Source organism: Euleptes europaea, chromosome 4 (genome assembly GCF_029931775.1).
Source record: "Euleptes europaea isolate rEulEur1 chromosome 4, rEulEur1.hap1, whole genome shotgun sequence".
NCBI classification, from domain to species: Eukaryota; Metazoa; Chordata; class Lepidosauria; order Squamata; family Sphaerodactylidae; genus Euleptes; species Euleptes europaea.
Window position 1 is genome coordinate 36,134,750 of NC_079315.1, and position 19,101 is coordinate 36,153,850.

The 19,101-nt window shown below is 41.5% G+C and overlaps 1 protein-coding gene across 3 annotated transcripts in view; it reads right to left on the reverse strand.

The window, feature by feature from the left end:
- Positions 1 to 4,121: 4,121 nt before the first annotated feature.
- FOCAD (focadhesin) overlaps positions 4,122 to 19,101 on the reverse strand; it is a 161,658-nt gene continuing 146,678 nt past the window's right edge. For 2 of the 3 annotated variants that reach the window (XM_056848241.1, XM_056848239.1), the window contains 6 exons: positions 18,942 to 19,031; positions 16,310 to 16,487; positions 11,476 to 11,573; positions 8,578 to 8,823; positions 5,454 to 5,529; positions 4,142 to 4,225 (listed from right to left, as the gene is read on the reverse strand). In XM_056848241.1, coding sequence (XP_056704219.1) covers positions 4,152 to 4,225; positions 5,454 to 5,529; positions 8,578 to 8,823; positions 11,476 to 11,573; positions 16,310 to 16,487; positions 18,942 to 19,031 — 762 coding nt within the window. In that variant the 3' untranslated portion in view covers positions 4,142 to 4,151. Of the gene's footprint in view, positions 4,226 to 5,453; positions 5,530 to 8,577; positions 8,824 to 11,475; positions 11,574 to 16,309; positions 16,488 to 18,941; positions 19,032 to 19,101 lie in introns of all 3 variants that reach the window. The other variant, XM_056848240.1, reaches the window with a different exon arrangement.

Genomic DNA, 19,101 nt, shown 5'->3' on the forward strand with positions numbered 1-19,101 from the left:
ATTGGGCAATGAGGAAAATGGCTTCAGACATCCTGCTGGAAAACACACCTGGAAAAGAAACATTGACCATATTTTTCACATCACAGAGACAATTATTTACCACCAACTTTAAAAAGGCATGAAATGCCACACACTCACTGGAGAAATCCCTTTGAATTGTGGCTTCATGAATTATGCTTGCGTGCACAACAGAAATTAACTTGGAACCGAGTTGATGACTTCATTTTTAGAACACGTCGAGAACACGTCTTTAGCTTGAGTAGCTGTTAAAAAATGTGAAGAGACAAGCACCCAGATCCCAGTGGCTCTTTATCAGCCCAGGAGTCCTTGCAACAGCTCCCGTTCACTTCAAAGGAGTACATAATCTGCTGCCTCTATCAAAGCCAATGGGGAAGCGCCATGTGTGCAGGAGCTCTGTGCATACATGAAGGCTCCTTTCTTGACTGCACATTTGTCTTATACCCACTCAAGAATGTTTAAAAGCTGCCTTCTGAATTTTTCTCTGTGATTAGCCCCACCATGAAGTACACTGAAAACCTTCAGGATTGCAGGATCTTAACTGAACTTATGCTGTTGCTTTAGCATATTGTTTTGGCAACAAATAGAATTAAAAAGCTGAAGAGGAAGTGTGGTGTAGTGGTTGGAGTGAATCTGATCCAGATCCTCACTCTGTTGTGGAAGCTTACTGGGTAGCCTTGGGCTAGTCACATGTTCTCAGCCTTCCTACCTCACATGGTTGTTGTGAAAATAAAATATAAAATAATGATGTAAGTCACTTTGGGTCCCTGTTGGAGAAAAAGGTAGGGTATAAATTGAGTAAATAAATACAATAGCCCGGAAGGCTAGTGCACGATATGCAGAAAAGACAAGGAAAAAATGAATGGGGAAGAGCACAGAGCACACAGCTGCCTGAGGAAAAGTTAATTTAACCCATACAAACATATAACAACTTGCCAACTTTCATGATAGCTAGAATCTAAAACATAGATATTGTTGTAGCATTTAGGTCCTACTTTCCAGATGGCAACAGAGATCAAGAAATGGCCAAGAAATGGGGAGCAAAGAACCATAAAGCATTACAAAAATCATGTGGAAAAGCTAAATTACTGGGAATGTTATTACCTTACGAAGGCATCTGCTGAGTTACAGGGCCTGCTCTAATGAAGGGAGACAAGGTGATCCATGAAACACATTTAGAATTACAGTATGTTTTTGTGATCATAAAAATAAAAAGTTATATACACACACAGGACTTTTAATGCAAATGCTTTGATTTTTTATTAGTCCTGCTACGATGTTGGCCAAAACCCAGGAAAAATCAGTGCCAAGAGTGAAGCAATAGTGGTTTTAAAACATACAACCCTGTTCAGGTGATATGTCTCTGTTTCCCACCGCCTATGTGTTCCTAACCCCATTTTGAGGAGAAAAGCACAGCCAATCCTGCTGAGTTTTTATTTCCCAGGACCAGTTAAGATACAGAGTTCAAATGTAGGATCTCCTACATTTTGAAGAGCAGGAGATAGGTGAGTATGAAGTGTGCCAGTTCATGGCCTGTTCCCATTCTCTCCTTAAATACCATTCCAGGAAGTGAGAAAACTTCAACTGAATGATCACTGAATGATCAAAAGGAGAACCAACCCAATAGTTCATTCATCAAAGTTAGATAATTGCCTACAAGCTTTAGACAGGCTCGTTGGGGTGAAGGCTTTTTATTAAGATAGTCTATCCTGAAGAGTGACGCGCCCAAATGAATCCCTGTAGTTGGTGTGGCAGGTGGTACACTTGAAGCCCTGGACAATTTCTGAAACAGAGAAATGGCCCAAGCAGTTGACAAGATTCAAACCCCCAAATACCCTCTTCTCAAAGTAGGGACAACAAAACAGCAAGGATGACTTCTCGACCAACACCTGTGAATGTACAAATCTGAACAATTACAATTTAATGCCTATTTTAGGTTCTGATCCTTCTCCAGGAACAAAGTCTCAAAGTGATATTTGTAGACCGCTGCCACTCCTGATTGCCTTTCAGGTTCCACAAAGTTGATCTTAAGCTAGTTAACATTTACATGAAAGCACTGGAGGAAATTATCACGAGTGGATGTCTTCCATCTGTAGATGACACCCACCTCTATCTCTCATCCTAGGAAGGCTGTGGATTTGCTTCAGTGCTACTAGCCCCTTTGAGAGATCTGGGGATACAGCTGGTGGTAGTCTCCAGGGTTTCCCTAGTTTCCATGCCTTTGGCTGTGGCTAAATTTCTGGCAGCTGTGGCTTCTATGCAGCGATGGAAACAGAACATGATATTTGTAATAATACCTACAACTGCATCAGTACAAGCAGCTGCAAAGACCTTTTTCCGGTGGCTGCACTGCTTTTACTGATGCAGTTGTAGGTATTCCCCCACAGGAGAGTTCCCATGATTGAATACTTCTCCATACAAAACATTTGATCCAAAACAGAATGCTGGTTGTCAGGGTTTTTTAGTCTACCCTCTCCTTGACATGCTACTTTTCTAGTTTTCTGTGTGTAAAAATCTTGTTTTCCCAATAAGGGAGCATATCCATCGTGTGAGCCTCAGTCAACCACTGTAGTGATGCAGTCCAGATTTCACTGGGAACTAGGACAAAGCTATACTGTAAACACTGGCAAGAGATGTCAGTGCAAATGTTTCAGACTGGAATGTTTATTTGAACTCTTGCCACAGGAATTGGAATGCTACAACTCAAAACATTATCTTTTAGCCAATGGAAATAGTGGCTTGGGTCCAGGTATAATTTCCAATGACAGAAGGGATTTCTGTCAGCAGAACTGGCCTTTCTCACCTCCCCATCGCACTACAGCTGAAAATGCTGTTCCTGCAGGACCCTAATGGCCAGAGATGGACAGTGAGTTAGCAGTAAAAGGGGGAACTGTCAAAAAATCACCCACCCTTTGCATTAGTGGAAGTCTAACACTGGACCCTACCCAATTCATAAGACATGCTTATAAAAATAAACTTTGAAAAGGGATTGAGTGGGAGAGAGGGACACGTGCTAATTTTACATCTTAGTGAGAATATTTAAACAAAAACTAGGTTTTAAAATTTAGCATATTTAAATATGGAAAAAATATATAAAACAAAGCACTGTGCAATCTGATGCAACAGGAGATGCAATCTACATGATACTGAAGATTATAATTTAGAAATTTGGACTAGTGCTGGTACGTAAGTCAAAACTGTAAGGTAATGTCTGGAAAACGAGCAAAACAAAACAAAAAGAATGATTAAAGTTGATCAACTGAAAGTTATAAAATGAACTACTGATAGCTCAAGGTGGCATCCATGGTTTCCTCCTCCTCCATTTTGTCCTCATAATCCCATATGGTAGATAAGGCTAAGAGAGAATGACTGTCCCAAGGTTACCTAGAGAGCTTCATGGCTAAGCACAGACTTGAACCCCCAGTCCTTGCCTGACAGTCCAACTGCTGATCTTTGAAGATGCATAGATGTGGAAACAAAGCATTTATATGGGCTGAATTAGGGGTCCATAGCTTACTTTTCTTAAAGCTAGAACCCAAATCAGATTATTTAAGGTCAGTTTGACGCTGTAAAAGCTGAAGGGCTTGTTATAAAGGAAACAATGCACCCATAAGAAAGAGAAAGCTACTAGGGAATCAGAATTTTTATATGGGGAAAAATCTATAATAGGCTTTTTAAAATATTGGATTAGATCAACCTCTGTAGTTTGGAGATGTATCTGGAACCTGTGAATTTTAATGTTTGGCAGCTGGATTGTGTGCACTGAATGCCTTCTAACATGCAACACATACGTAATAGTCAAGGTTTCAAGGCAGCCTTTCTTTTTAATTTTGTCATCAGATCACAGAAAGTTTTCTTCCATTTCATCGTAAAACCATTGTTGCATTCTCTGTGAACTCTGTGATCATCAGCATATTCCTCAACATGTAGTTCAGACCCGAGTTTCCTTCAAGGGAAATCCAGTCATGAAATGTGCTTGCTTTTCTCCACTGCTCATACACGCACAGTCAAAGAGTTTTAAGCATCTTCCTCAGGAAACAAATCTCATAACATTCTATGGCTTGACATGACACTTCAGCTGTATCACCTCTCTCACTAGTTTCTGAATACTGGTGCATCAGCGAACCATGTGGCTACCAGCCATAGGCCCTTGTCCATACGGCTTTCTTCTTAAACTCAGGGAGGGACCTCAAGGCCAACAGTGTAGCTGAGAGAAGACAACACAGAAAAATTGAGTCAATGGTTCAAAAGAGAAACATTTTAGTTTATTTACAGGGGTGTGGAGAAAAGGTCCCCAAAGTATCATGCAGCTAAAAAATAAATAATTGGCATGGATGCAGTGGAGCATTTCTGTGGATGGAAGGATTTCTATCCAGACAGCATAATTTTCTCCCTTTCCAGTGAGAAAGCCCCAACAGGCATTTTGGGTTGCAGTGGGAAGGGGGAGGGGTGAGAAAGTTATGGTCCACAGACAGAAATCCTTTCATCCATGTAAACACTTTGTTGGATCTAACTCAACATATGGAAGCACTCAGGGGACAAACATGATGTAGGCTGCAACACCAGAGATCCACCCCTATTCCATTGGCTAGTTGGATACTCAAACTCAGGGACTGGTCAACCTGCTTTGGGTTTCACAACTGAAGGTCCAAACAGGTGGGTTTCAAGACTGGGATACTCTGCAGTCGAAAAAGTAGTTAACACATCCTATCAAGTTGGGTGTCGATTTGACCTAAGCTGTTGGCTGTCTACTATGTGTGCACAGTAAAAAAAATTGCTTTCAAGGTTGCTAACTGGCCATTTGCTAGGAACATGTCAATCCATTTAAATTCTCATCACAGAAGTGGTGGATCAAGACTCAATTTTCTAAACGCTGCTGGTGCTCTTTAGAGAATCCTTGATTTGCTCTACATAGTTTCTCCATGCCCCTCCTCCCCAAGTAACTGCATCCAGAAGTCTCTCTGAAGCAAGTTACAAAATTAAGTCAAGAACCTTTTAGCAACCATTTAACTAACTCAGGAGCAAATTAATGACTTCTGAAAATACAGCAGAAGTGTGCAGATGCGAACATCCATCCACTTGGGGCCACCTGGCTACAAATAAAGTCTAATAAGCCTAGTGACTTTTACTTCTGGAGCAAGGGTGTGAAAAACTATCTTGTTTAAAATTCCAGGTCTAAATAACTGGAGTAAAAATGCCAACTAAAATATTTATTCATACTTAAAGATACAAATATGGCCAAAAATGTAAAAATCATTGTCAGCATAGGAAAAAGATTTCTTTGCTGGGGGGAATCTTCATACCAAAACTGTACCTTTTTCATAAATACAGGGTAGTGTGGGTATGTTTTAAAGTGACATAACATGTTCTGAAATATATCATTGATATTCTTTCCATGTGAGCAAATAGAAAAACAACACAAACTCCCCAATTACCTTTCAGAAGATCTCTAGAAGAGTGGGACAATGCTTCTTTTGGGCTCTCCATTATACTAACCAGCCAGTCAATAAACTAGGAATAAATTAAAAATTAAGACATCAGAATTATGTTCTAATCAGAATACCTTAGCCTTGTTTGGGTTAAGTTCAGAAAAAAGTTATCAGTGTTGTTTAGTGCACAAAGATGTCTGAGGCACAAACTCTGCATTAAATGTAGACGATGCAACGATAGTCCAATGGGCCATTTTGAAACAAAAGCTGCTTCTGATAGTGGGTATCAGGAGTGGAGAAGCTGTGGCTTCCTCAGAGCAACTTTCCTACTATTAGGGTAGAATTTACAGGCTGGAAATGGCAGACGAGAAAAGTTTTTCTGTGTCTGATTGCTCCCACCAGAAGCAGCTTTTTCATTACTGTACATTTGCATGTGATGTGTAATTTGGGCCAAAAACACCTCTCACAACATACTGATTCAATTTACTTAAAATAAGATTGTTCCCTCCAAGAAAGTTATTAAATTACTTTTCAGTGAGGCGAGGAAACTGCCATGGTTCTCAATGCAAGCATAACTTTGGTTTGCAAAACCTAGTTCAAGCTATGATTTCTTATCCTGGCTTAACCCTAGTTTCAGTATTCAGATCTAATGTTAGTTATGGTGAACAAAACATGGTTAAAGCACAAGAAACCCTGTGTGGTGAAAGTGCCCTGCCGAGAAAATCAGTATCAACTCAGCAGTGTAAAGTCAGCTAAGACTTCACTGTGGTATACTTTTCTGGCTTTGATTGATATATATTTGGGAGGTGATTCACTTTGTCACCACTAATTGGTATGACGATGATTTTTTAAGTCTCCTTTCATTAGCTGTTTTGTAATGTAGTAGTACAGAAAAATCAAAAACAGCAAGCACTGTGGTGTTATTTAGAGCTTATACAAAGTCTAGATATTATTGGCGTAGCTGACGTATCAGTAATGAAACCCTTCTCATTTTAGGTTCTCTCATGTTAGGTTTTGGTGCTGTGGTTTTCAATTGTAAGGCAGGACACCCCCTTGAGTCATTTGGTCCTTGTAAACTTTTGACAGCCTGCACCAAAGCTCACAATATTTATAAGTTTGAACCCACTGAAGGTTTCAGGGATATTGAACCTTCATCTGAGCAAATTAACTAGCTCAGTAAGTGACCAGTTATGCTACTGGCAGAAGTAAGTTATTTTCTGGACTGATACTGAATGAGAATGGGGAAAAATTGTTTACCCAGTGCATGCAGACTTATTCAACTACACTAATTTGTCATGATAATCTACAGTGAACTGTATCTGATCCCCACATGAAGAAATGTTAGCTTATGTAAGTGACATGTACAGCAAATAAATGGTTACCTATCTCCATATGTTTCCTTTTTAAGCTCCACAAGTGTGCTTGCCTTTTGATTTAAGTCAGCCCAGCAGCTCATTAGGTTTTCCTTACTTCAAAGGTGAAACTGTTGGGGAATCTAATGCAGGGCCTTTTCAGTGATGGCCATGGAACTTTTGAATTCATTACAAAAGGAAATCAATTTCAAGCCCCTTCTTAACAGGTATTTAGTAAAAACAAGCTGGAACCCACAGGGACTTACAAGGGGCATCTCATTTTCCCCTCCAATTTTTTCTTCTTTCCCATTCCTGAAAGCATCCACAGCTTCCCCTATTTCTCTGCTTCCTCCTCTCCTTCCCACACACTAGCTAATCTATCTTTATATACCCTCTCCTGTCTTCAGCTTTCCTTTCTTCCCTCCTCCTGGAAGCCTCCCCAAGAGAATTGTTGAGTGGTGCTCGTTGAGCTGGATCCAGTTGCACAGTGGGGAATTTGCAAGGACTTCTGGGTTGGGAAATTCCTGGAGATTTGGGGGTGGAGGCTGGAGAGGGCAGGGGTTGGGGAGGGAAAGGACCTCAACATGTAAAATGCCATGGAGTTCACCCTCCAAAGCAGTCATTTTCTCCTGGGGAACTGATCACTGTATCCTGGAGATCAGCTATATTCTGGGAGATCTCCAGGAGGCTAGCAACCCTGGAGGTAACTCACTTTTCCCTGTATCACCTGCCATTTCCTCTTTCTCTTCTGGCAGCCCCCATATTCTCACCTTTCCTTGCTTCTGTCTGTCCCTCTCATCCACCAACCTTCTGTTTGCCCCCTATCTTCAGCTGTATTTATTATTTATTTACATTTATATCCTGCCTTTCACTACAATAGGGACCTAAAGCAGCTTACATTATTTCCCCCCGTTCTCCTCCTCTCCTGTGAGGTAGGTTAGGCTAAAAGAGTGAGTGACTCAGAGTCACCTAGCGAGCTTCCAGAGCAGTGGGGATTCAAACTTGGGTCTCCCGTATCCTAGTCTGAAACTCTAACCACTACTGATTTTTGCCAGATGGCTCGTATTGAACAGTAGCAAGCAATTGGGTCTGGGTTGGTCATGCAAGTCGCATGGTAGCAAGTCACCTGGTGGTTGCTGCCAGGCCTGGCCTCCTCCCTCAAAGGCAAAAACTGACCCAGAAAGGGCCCTGCCCAATCCCTGACTGTTACTGAAAGAAATCAAAACAGGAAGGCTGGCAATACTGATGTGGTTGCCTAGCAACAACCCCTGAGAGCATCTATTTCTTAAGGATGCAGGAGAGCTTTTTATCATTTGTGTGTTGTTTTTTTTATCCCCAATCCCATGCAATGTTTTTAGATTGCAGGTTTTCATCCAAATCTGGGGCATTTTTCAGGTTTGTAGAAAGATCTGTCTTGTTTGTTCATGGCTCCAGATTTAAGTATCCACTGATCTGGCAGAGTTGAAAATGACATATATTGATGGAAGCATTTTTTAAAATTATCCCAGACATCTCTTAAACTACTTCATTACCCCTTTTGTATTATATTTGATGACAATTTACCTTGTATTTGTAAGTTGTTTCTAATGACATCTGGCTTTATGGAAGGTTTTTATGTGTTCACACACACCCTAGTCTATGGTGTGTACAGAACCTATCACAGCATCAACCCTAAAAATCACCCAGCCAATAAGAAGAGTAAAGATTTCAGGTTCAATGTGAAGTTAGGAAGACCTCAGAATGTTTCAGAAACCATTATAAGGGAACACATTTTGTACCTTTTGTGTTTGTTCTTTCCAAAGCTCTTTAGCCAACAGATTTTTTAAGCTACTTGGCAGAAGAGTGAGAGTTTCTTGGACAGCCAGAGTATCTACTGGACGTTTGCCCAAGTAGTTTGCAGAGATTCCTGATGTTTCACTTTCCCCAGACAACCAGTCAGCACAGAGCCCAAGCAGCATTGGTGCAGCATGGTCTGCCCAGGCAACTACAGCAGCAGCAAAGATCCACAACAGGAAGTTGACAGCCTAAACAGGAAACAGGTGCACATTTTGCTAGTAAGCATGACAAAGTCTGCATATAAACCAGTCATAACAATTTGCAAGTTACTGAGCTCAAAAGGAGAAAATTACTTCCAGGCAATTTTAAAGGTCTTGGCACCTTTAGTTTGCACAGCAATGCTATGAATGAGAGTGGATGAATGCACAATGAAAATTTGTGTGCCAGGAACAGGAGAAAGGAGAAACTATAATCTTTCAATGGTACAGATATTAATTTTTTTTACCTGTTCAAATAGAAAATAATACATTATAATTCCAGGTTGGTCAAGGAAACTAGTTTACTCAATGCTGAAAGGACAAACCAACTTTAGTTACACACTTGTAAAACAGGTGCAGGAGAGGCCTTGGTCTTCCCTCAAAATCTGGAAAGCATTTTGCACACAAAGGTTTCATCCATAACTGCAAACTATTGAAGCACAGCGCCTAAGAAACCTTAGCTGTGAATGAGAAATTCTGCAGACAGTTCAATAAGTGGCCTTGGGTACATCACTCCAGTTGCATTCAGACGACCATTTAGCCTGCAAGCAGAGCATTCGGCTCTCTTCCACATATACTTTTTGCTTCCTGAGAATCTTCAGTTTGTTCCAACTATGATTTGTTATCCTCCCTCCAAATCAAGATATCAAACTATGGTTTAATCCAGAAAAAAAACCCAGTTTGCTGTTGTGGGCAATTCAGACATGAAGAGAAACAGCAGACTCTCAAGAACCTGGAAGTCTTCAAATTCCACACCATGTGCAAGGGGAGGAGGGAAGAAACGTACAAGCCTCAAGATTTCTGCAGCTCAGTCTCAGACTAACTGAAGCATGGGCTTGGATCTACCAGAGTTTCTGTGAATGGAGTGCAGCTTTCTCACCCCTCTTTGCTACAGCCACAAATGCTTTAAGTGGAAAAAGGCAAGCAAGGAAGTCATGCTCACAGGTTGAAATCCTTTCATCCAAAGAAGCCAACCAGTGCTTCCCAGCCATAGTTTGTTCTCACATCTATATGTAGCACAGGTTTGTCTCACACTCCAATTGTTGTAAGGTAGGGGTATGCACCATTTTTCCGATATTTTTCAGATTCGGGTTTTATTGGCCCCGAAAATTTTCAGAAAATTTGAAAAAAGCCAAATCCAGATACCAATATGGTTTTTTTCCTGGCTTTTTTCAAATATCTGAAAATGTTTGGGTGTATTAAACCCTATGGGAAATATTTGTAGAGCTCTTGGGGGGCGCTTGAGGTACAGCCACCAAATTTGCAGCGTAGCTGCAGGTGACTCTCCTTATTTTTATGGGCTCCAAAGAGGGTGCCCCCATTCACCTTCTATTGGAAACAAAGGAGGAAAATTTGGGGGCACATAAAATTGGACCCCCTGACCAAATCTTCACCAAACTCAGGGGTTATTTTAAGAAGAGGTACCAGCAGCTGTGCTGCAAATGTAGTATCTCTACCTTAAAAAATAGCCCCCATAGAGCCCTGCAAAGTTCTCCCATTAACTAACACAGGAACTGTTCCCTTTAACTTTCAAAGGGAACGGCTCCATGTCAACCTTTGGCGAATCTTTCCAGGGCTGGGGTGTGTGTGTGTGTGTCTGTTTTTCAAGGTAGTGGCACCAAATTTTCATTGGAGCTGCAGGTGCCTCTCCTTACAAGAACCCCCATGTTTGGTGAAGTTTGGGTCAGGGAGTCCAATTTTATGAGCCCTCAATTGAAGAAAAACTGGGTGCTTATAAAATTGGACCCCCTGCCCCAAACTTAACAAAGCTTGGGTGCTCTTTTAAGAGAGGCACCTGCAAGCTACACTGAAAATGTGGTGCCTCTACCACAAAAAACAGCTCCCCAGAGCCCAACAAAGTCTCCCCAAAGAGTTCAATGTTGCAAAATCCCGAAAATTTGGCTTTTTTCAGCTTTGCCTTTTCAGCTTCATTAAAATGGTGCCTCTCTTTTTGGCTGAAAAATAGCTAAAACAGCTTTTTCAACTTTTTTTGTTTTGTTTTTTTTTGGTTCAGCATATCCAAATTCACACTCTTATTGTAAGGATTTCTGAGGTAATCAGTGTGAAGTATTTGGAACACTTTAACATGCAAATACCAAATGTTAGACATTATTCTGAAGTAATACTGAATTCTGTTGGATTTCAGTGATATGATTAGGTCGAGTCTATAAAAATGCTATATATTACTTTCATCACCACTAAGGGTGATCCCACCTTTTGTAACTCTAGTTGCAAATAAATGATGCATGGTTAGTTTTTAGGATGCAAAAATAGTATTAGTGAAAAGCACGCGATCCTGTCTTTTTATAAATCCAACTGAGGTAATAAAACAGGCAGATTGCATAGATGGGTTCAACAGCGCAGAGCTTTTTAAATTCACTAGATGTATATCTAAAGCAATAGTTTCGCTTCATATCCCATTCCTGTTCTTACATTCAGGCAGCTCAAATGGTCAATTTCCAGACATGTGTTCTGAAGATCATTTTGATATATTTTGTCAGCAATCTGACATTTTCATTATGTAAGTAACAAGATGACATTTTTACAAGGAAAGAAACCCACATGTTCCACAGACAGAACGTAAATCATAAACCACAATGTTTTCCTGTTCCAAAACGCACAAATTATTTTTTTGGCATCTACCTCTTTGGGAGCCATGTTTTGTACAGCCGTCATCTTTAAGGAAACATTCCTAATATAGCCCATCAGTTCCAATAGCCACTCCGTTCTCTTTAAGACTCCTATAAAAATAAAAACAAAGTCTTAAGCTGAAATCACGCATACATTTTCAGGAACTTTAAAACTTCCCTGAACAAAAGCTGTACTTTATTAACCCAATGGGAGTGGGATGGTCAAGCGACTACAAAGTATGTCAAAGAAACCTTGGAGGTTTCATGGAGCAAGTCACTGGCTTGGAAAAGAAAAACGACACTACATTATTTCTCTTTGACAGTGCAGGAATACAGCAGCAGCCGAAATACCACATCAGAAAACCACAATTTTGTCAGTTTCACCCTATGTGCTCATTTCACTTTTCTCAGTGGGTGAGTGTCCCCAATATTTTAAAAGTCTAGTATACAGTTTACAAAAAAACAAAACAACCCCCCCCCAAAAAAAGGCCATGAAGTATCTCAAGCAACTGACAGCATTAAGAGCTGGAAACACATAAAGAGTGTGGCATTGTAAAAGACTGGAAACTGAGTTTTATCGGTCATTCTTCACTGGGTTAAATTTATCTCACCTTTTAAGCAACTTGAGAATGAACCTTGTTTACTCACTATGAAGGTTCCTTCTCTGTGAGGTAAGAAGGGCATCTTCAAATCAGGGTGGTTCTCGCTGCTTGCCCGGGGAGGCAGGAAAGAGTTTCTGCTTCCTGTTCCACGAGTGGGAATCTATCCCCTCAGTTTCTATTCTTACCGAGCTAATAACAACAATGAAAGAACAGGAAAACGAAACAAAGAAAACCAGAACAATAGAAAAAACTGCTAACTTTAACTATAGAGTCAGCTAACAGCTAAGCGCAACCTCTAAGCTGAGCGACAGTGACAGATGCAGAAAGACAAATATTAGAGTGTTAGTGACTAAGCCTCTTTTGGAGTTAACCATAACTTTCCCTGTTCAATCTTTTTTTTTTTTTTTTTTTTTACATGTGAGAGTTTCATCAGTCTTGCTTGAAGGCAGGTGTATCCAATCGGTTGTTTCTTCAGTCCCTTCTTCCGGGCAGGGAAGATGCCCTTCTTACCTCAGAGAGAAGGAACCTTCACGGTGAGTAAACAAGGTTCATTCTCCACTGAGAGAAGGGCATCTTCAAATCTGGGATCTCCAAGAGCTGTCTGTTTCTGATGGGCGGGGATAATCACACTTGTTTCACATGCTGAAGCACTCTCCTTCCAAATGCTGCATCTAAGGATGAGAAAGTGTTTATTCTGTAATGACGGACAAAAGTTGAAATCGAGGTCCAAGTAGCCGCTTTACAAATGTCTTCTACCGAAGCCTGTCTCTCAAACGCTGCTGAGGTTGCTGCACTGTGTACGGAATGGGCAGTGATTCCATCAGGAATACGTCTGGATGTGTGGGCCTGAACTATGCATTGTCTGATGACCTGACTGATGGCTGACTTGGAAAGCTTGTTACCTTTGCTTGATGGCGCCAGAGAAATGAACAACACTTCAGTTTTTCTGATTGGTTCCGTTATGGCTATGTAGATTTTTAAGGCCCTACACACATCAAGGGTGCTCCAGTCCTTTTCTCTCTGGCAAGACGGGTTAGGACAAAAGGACAGTAAGTGTAGCTCCTGATTCCTGTGGAAAGGAGTATTGATTTTAGGGATAAACGTTGGGAAGGTGTGATATGATCGAAAAAGAAGGACATGACGACGACGAAGTCCTTCCATCTCTCCATAGGGATTTTTGCATAGCCTTTTTCTTGTCCTGAGTTTCCACTAATATTCTATCTAAGGCATCTAACACAAGGTGCCCCCCCCCCCGGAAAGGATATGCCATGACTGCACTCTTAGAGTTATGCTCAGTGGGCCATGCCCTAAGCCAAAGTGCATGTCTGGTGGCTGTAGACAATGCCAAGGCTCGAGCTGCAAATGTCATTGAATCTAAGGTGGCATCTGCCACAAAATTTGTGGCCTTTAAAACACTACTGAAACCTTCCGCCACCTTCCTGTTCTCATTAGGAACCAATTGGATGAGCTTTTTTAACCAGACCAGGGAGGCAAAAATAGATGCAGTGGCGGAGCCCTGCACCGCAAAGGCTGCTGCTTCGTATGTTTTCCTACAAGTGAAATCGGCCTTTCTATCCCAGGGGTCTTTAATAGTACCCATGCCATCATCAGAAACCAGCTCTGCAGACTGCAGAGCTGCTATAGGACCATCTACCTAAGGGACGTTAAGAAGCTCCATGGCCTGAGGATCCAAGGTATAAAACTTTGTGACATTAATATGAAACTGACGATTGGAAGTGGGTTTCTCCCACTCAGCAGCCATCAGCTTTTTGAAATAGGCTGGGAAAGGAACTGTTATGCTATGATCTAGGACTGCAGGAAAATAATCCTTATGCCCCACGGGTCCAGATTGGCCTTTTGGATCCTCATTCTGGCCATGTTGTTGGTTAGCAAGGACTGGTAATCGTCACTGAAAAAAAGCCTGGTTTTTTTATTATTATTAGTGGGTGGCATTTCTTCGTCAGAAGAAAACTCCCCCTCCTCCTTGTCTTCTATATCAGAGCCCTGCATGGAATCGGGGTAATCTGGCTGCATGCTTTCCCTGTTAGCCTGTCCACCAGCCTTCCTGGCAGTTTTAGTTAGCCATGGCCTTTGATGACCCTCCTGGCCTGACTCCCAATCCCCTTTATAGTAAGGCTGTACAGGGTCTTCCTGCTGGGTAGAGCTATCCAAGGATCCTTGGGAGCCAGCAAGGAACAAGGTAGCAGGGGCTTGTAAGCTTTGTAAATGATCCCTGAGGGCTCTCCCCACTACATCGTAGATCTCTCTGGGAAAGCTGCCTATGCCACTCTTCGTCCCAGGAAGGGTTAGAAGGTTCATTACCAACTGTGGATCTCCATGGGCCTTTTCGCAGGTCTTGCGCTCCTCCAAAGCCATCCTTGACTCATTGGAGTGTTTTTGCGGCTGCTTTGGGCACCGCTGCCATTTTTGCGCCTTTTTGCCACGGCTCTCCCAGCCACTTCCTTTTGGCCACACCCAGCTCCTCCTGAGACTCTCGATCTGCGGCTGCCAGATGGAATCAGGCCATCACCTGCTCAGAGGTGAACTGCCCATTGTCATGTTCTCCCTCAGAGAGAAAGTCATCCTTTTGTCTCGGTGACACATTGGCCATTTTGTCTCTTCACAATTTTTGTTGTTGTTAGAGGAGGACAAAGGACAGGTAGGAATAATGGGGTCAGGAAAATTAGTAAGGAAAGGGTCAGACAGAGAGGGAAGGAGTCACAGGAGGCAATAGTAAGAGATAGGCAAAAAAAATGATCTGAGAGGAAAATAGTTTTGCAGAGCTGCTAGCAAGCTTGCACTCCCTGGCGAGGCAGGAAGAGAAACTGAGGGGATGGATTCCCGCTCATGGAACAGGAAGTGGAAACTCTTTCCTGCCTCCCCAGGCAAGCAGCGAGAACCACCCAGATTTGAAGGTGCCCTTCCCTCAGTGGAAAATCCTTCCCTGGTTCAATTAATGTGCTTTGCCACTATTCACAAGTTATGTCTTCCCATTGTACATGCCACCTAGGCAATGTGGGAAAAGACACCCCTTCATTTGCTATTTTCTAGGAGCTGTCTATTTTATCAGACAGCAGAGGAAAAGGGAATGGCAAGGGACTAGTCATGCCCCAGATGGTCAAGGGCACAGAAAAGGAGAAGTGATCAAGGAAGGGAGGGAGGCTAGTTAATAGTGGCCAAAGAAGTATTTCTGAGTAGGAAGATGAGAAAAATGGAATTAAAGCCACTCCCAAATATATCAGGGGCAAAATGGTACAAGGAGGACAGAGAACATACTTCAGATAAAATGTGTTTCTTCACAGGCAACACAAAAGTGCAGGAAAATTGGAACATGATTATCCACAGTCTTGCACAGCCAATCAATTTAAAAACCAGTTTTTCATGAAAATGAGCCTAGATTACCACCACAGCAGAACAACAGAGGTAAGGGGGATATATGATTCTTACAGAGACTAAAACTACAATCCTCTTTACATACTTCCTAGGAAACAAACCCCAACAGACGAGTCAAATGACTGAGAAACATACAACACTACTTGACAAAACTGGCTGACACTTGCATTTGAAGAAGACAAGAACTAGAATAAAATAATTCTAAACTTCTGTGATTTATAGACAACAGTTCCCCTTGTCACAAGGAAGAAGTTAATCATATTGTACATTACTGTAGTTTAGTTTGGAAACCTTGGGTCATCAAGTGATTGCTAAAACATGTGAAATAGACAAACTCTGACAAATTAGCTTTCTAAGCACCAGTAGGATCCAGGGGCAGAACTCCTGCTGGAAGTGAGTTATAACTGACACTTCCACCTAGAATTCTCTTCAGGGATCATGTCCTGTACCTCAGTTTGGGAGGGCAAGAGAATGCTTAATATCAGTGCCCGTGAAATACAGCCCACAGTGAAAACTTAGTTTTAGCAATAGAACATCAGCTGGGTCCTAGATAACAACTTGATCCTCACCCTGGTTAATAGGGCTGAATCAGAATACATCCATCTTTATCTCATTCTTCCTACAAGGAATTTAGGGTGGGCCATCCAGGGGCCTCCTCGATTTTATCTTAACAATACTGTCAGGACGTATCTTTTGTCCAAGCAACTGCTCTATCAAAGAACCTGAGTTCATGACAGAAACAAAAACCCGTTTTTTTCTTAAAAGGACATTTATATGAGCATTTCATTATTACTACTAACATGCCAAAAGGTCACAGATGGATAACCTCATATGTTGCTGTTCCTGACTTACCTGTGTTTTCATGGCTCACAATTCGTGCCTGGTAGAAGCTGTGCAGTAGCATCCATACAATTGTTTCTTTCTGGTGATACCCTGCCGCAATACTAATCACTTCATTCCATCTCAGCAAAGGAAATCGGCCTTGAGAAACTAAATAAACTTTGACAAAAGTGACTTTTTCCAAATTGTTCTGCAAAACAAACCATAAAGTAGATTTAAAAGGGGGGGGGGATATTCTTTGCAGCATGGTATAAAATTTGCCCCTCAAAGGTACCCTATGAACCGGAGAGTGCTATGTCTAGGACAGAGCTTGTTGCTCTTATGTTTCATTTTAATTCAGTGCTGCCCCTGAGCTTCACACAAGCCCTGCACAACTGTAAACTTGGCTCTGTACAGCCCTGGTTTAAAAACCAGCAGCCAGCATATGAATCCACACTACCTACTGTGCCCTCTTTGGATCAACACCTCCCCTTTGTTGCTCTTTTTGATATTAATTATGGTTTCCCATTACATGTGCAGTGCAAACCACAATTAATATACAATGCAGAAATTAAAGATCTCTGTGTTATGAAGAGAAATAAGAGCTGCTATGTACCCAAAAAATTTTCAATGCATTTAAAAATGACTGTACACAATACGAAGAAAAAGTTTATACACACACGTCTTTCACGCTTTGTTTTGCTACTGGGGGTCTCAAAGTTACCATTTTACCCATGAACACTTTGTATCTTAGGGCACAACAAAGAGTAAATAGTATGGTGTTACTTGTTTAAATGGCGGTATTTACTCATTACAAGTGCCATCTAAGTAGTCTAAGATTAGTTTTTAATAGTTAACCCAAAGCTAGAATAATGTCTGATTTGGAGATGTTGACCAAGGCAGAAATCATCAAGAATGTCATTAGGAAATCCCTTTGCTACTGAAACATTAGGGATGTGCCTTTCGTAATTAAGTAATCAAGACCCAAACTGAATCCCCCATAATTTCTAATGTAGCTAATCTAATCGCTAAAAATAACATTTGGTACACTCTGGAAATCTTCAGAAATCATCACTATTCAGGTGTGGGGAGTTGGAATACGACATTTGCCTCAACCACAAGGCAGTGCATCTGCAGGCTAAAGAGGCAAATATTTTGCTTGCTTTCTCTGGAAACATGGTGACAGGGCAGAGGCTCTACCATACCAAAAGGGGATATACATGCCCTTTTGTAACAGGTGGCACGCCAGCAGGATAGAGAGGCAAATGTGTTGCTTGTGCCCTCTGGAAGGCAGGAAATACAGGCAGTTGCAGAAGAGACTGGTCATAGGAATATAGAGGAGGATCCCCCCCCCAAGGAAAACCACAGCCTAAAGTTGTGTAAAGTCCCTCCCCTCCCTCCTCAAGCTCCGCCCCAAAAATCTCCAGGTATTTTTCAACTCGGAGCTGGCAACCCCAGTTTAAATTGGTTTTGGCTTTAAGCTTTTACTTGTATGTTTTAACATTAAGGCCAGTGGGGATCACATTTCTCTGGACATCTTTATTTTTTCATATGCGCCACTGGACTAGCCTCCTTTATAACTAAACACTCATCTGCTTATGTTTGATATTGTTGGTATTTTGCTGTTCAGCTGTTCTCATGTTTGCTGCTGCTACTACTACTAGTATTATTATGATTAATTTATTAAACTTACACCTCACCTTCCTCATCACTGCTGGGCTCAGGTCGGTTACCAACAGAATGAATACAATAGCCATATAAATACTACATCAACATTAAAACATACAAGTAAAAGCTTAAAGCCAAAACAAACTTAAACTAGGGTTGCCAGCTCTGGGTTGAAAAATATCTGGAGATTTTTGGGGCAAAGCCTGAAGAGGGAGGGGTTTGGGGAGGGGAGGAACTTCAATGCCATAGAGTCCAATTGCCAAAGTGGCCATTTTCTCCAGGTGAACTGATCACTATTGGCTGGAGATTAGTTGTAATAGCGGGAGATCTCCAGCTAGTACCTGGAGGTTGGCAACCCTAATTTAAACATATATGGCACCCTAATGCAATAACTAGCTCCTATAAAATGTCTTCGCCAAGAAGGTTGACCAGAGATGGAAATCTGAAAAGGCCAAACCTCCAGAGGCCCACCGGTCCAAGGCCAGGAAGTGACAATGGCAACAGGTTACTTTATAATGGTTAGTGGGTAGCTTTTGATGTGGTTTGTTTAAGTAGGTGACATATTTCCTGATGGCATAATTTGATCTACTGTTTTCTTATTATAACCCGACATTGCATATGTAAGCTGCCTTTGGATTTAGGAGACAAGAGGAATACAAATGCTTAAAATAAATAAAATATTGTTGCTTGTCCGGGTTGTTTTTATAATTTTATTGTTGGTACTTGTTTTAATTGTTGATCAATTGTTTAAGCTGCCCTGGGATGTTCTCTCTGGAGAGACAGGAAATCAATGCACTATAGTAAATAATGAAAGTAGCCACACCATTTGTTCAATACAAATCACCTCCCACCCAGCTGTTATTGCTCCCAGTAGGAAAACCATGTGGGCAAGTTCCTATTCATGTCTAAGGAAAGCAAAGACCAGGTATGTGTGTGTGTGTGTGTCTGGGGGGGGGGATTTTTATCTTGCAGATCTAGACAGACAGAATGTAATTACCTTTGAGACTTGGGAAATTCGGTCAATCTCCGTATCTGCCATTTCTGACAGACATTTTGCTGCCTCTATGTACATCTTTACTTCATTCGACTGAACAGGAAAAAAAGGATTGTGTGGTTTAAACCAAGCAAAGCTCACTGTGTTGCTAAATCAAGAATAT